The sequence below is a fragment of the Etheostoma spectabile genome, chromosome 17 (assembly GCF_008692095.1).
Source record: "Etheostoma spectabile isolate EspeVRDwgs_2016 chromosome 17, UIUC_Espe_1.0, whole genome shotgun sequence".
Lineage (NCBI taxonomy): Eukaryota > Metazoa > Chordata > Actinopteri > Perciformes > Percidae > Etheostoma > Etheostoma spectabile.
In genome coordinates, this window is record NC_045749.1 from 1,962,442 (window position 1) to 1,963,406 (window position 965).

Sequence of the window (965 nt, forward strand, 5' to 3'; positions counted from 1 at the left end):
ACATACAGGACGTACTGCTCCGCCTTTCACGTTTTTGCTGTCACATGATCAACTCACTGCTAATGCTGCTAACGGGTATCGTCGCTTCCCGGCCCCGGCAGGTTAGAAGAAGGAAACGTGGAGGACCACACGTATTGAAAATCTAAATTTCAGGAACAGGAGTCTTCTTCTTCACCCGGAAAAAGAAAAAAGGAGATTGAAAAGAGCAAGAGACCGGCTTTTTGAAGCGTGAAGGCTACCGTAGCTGTGATATGTACTTGCACGAGAGAGTTGATTGCGATGTATGATCTCAATGCTAGATGGGAGAATTTCCTGCACATTGGACCTTTAGATGTTATCAGAAACACATTTGGGTGAACTATTTTCATAGAATAAGAGAACCTTTCCAAACCAGCCGCTGTGTTAGGTTTTTAAACCCTGGGAGCAGACAGCCCTACGAGTGAAGCGTTCGTCCAATCAGGTGCAGCCGTCGCGGCTGAAGGACGGTGGAGCCATTGTTTTTCAGTAATCAGTTAAGAGAAATTGATAACTGCTAGTGGCAAGCCCATCAAGTGTACAATGCTGGGATGCGGGGCGAACATCCTGTGGACACGCACCAGAATGAATCAATGAATCCCCTTCTAAGAGAATTAATTCAAACCAGTGACCTCTGACTCCCATCACTGCATGTTGTTGATCCTGGTCCTGTACTCTTGTGTCTATGTGCAGGAGCTGGCTCACGGTTTGGGAGAGCTGCTAAGCTACGAGGGAAACGTGGAGGAAGACTTCTACCTCACATTCCAGGTATCAACATACATTTACACCAAATCAGCTGAGTTGTGCATCAGCTTTGAGCCAAAGATCCAGAACATTCACTCAAAGTTAATCCAAAACCGTCCTGAAGGTTGAAAACTTTAACAGCCAAGACCCTGAATCTGGGTCAGCGTATGGACACACACACACACACACGCACGCACGCACGCACG

General features: G+C 46.9%; 1 protein-coding gene across 1 annotated transcript in view; it reads left to right on the top strand.

The window, feature by feature from the left end:
• The window catches only part of hectd2 (HECT domain containing 2), a 62,047-nt gene that overhangs the window by 46,445 nt on the left and 14,637 nt on the right, over window positions 1-965 (top strand). The window contains 1 exon segment of the mRNA XM_032541664.1: window positions 709-783. Within this exon segment, the coding sequence (XP_032397555.1) occupies window positions 709-783 (75 nt within the window).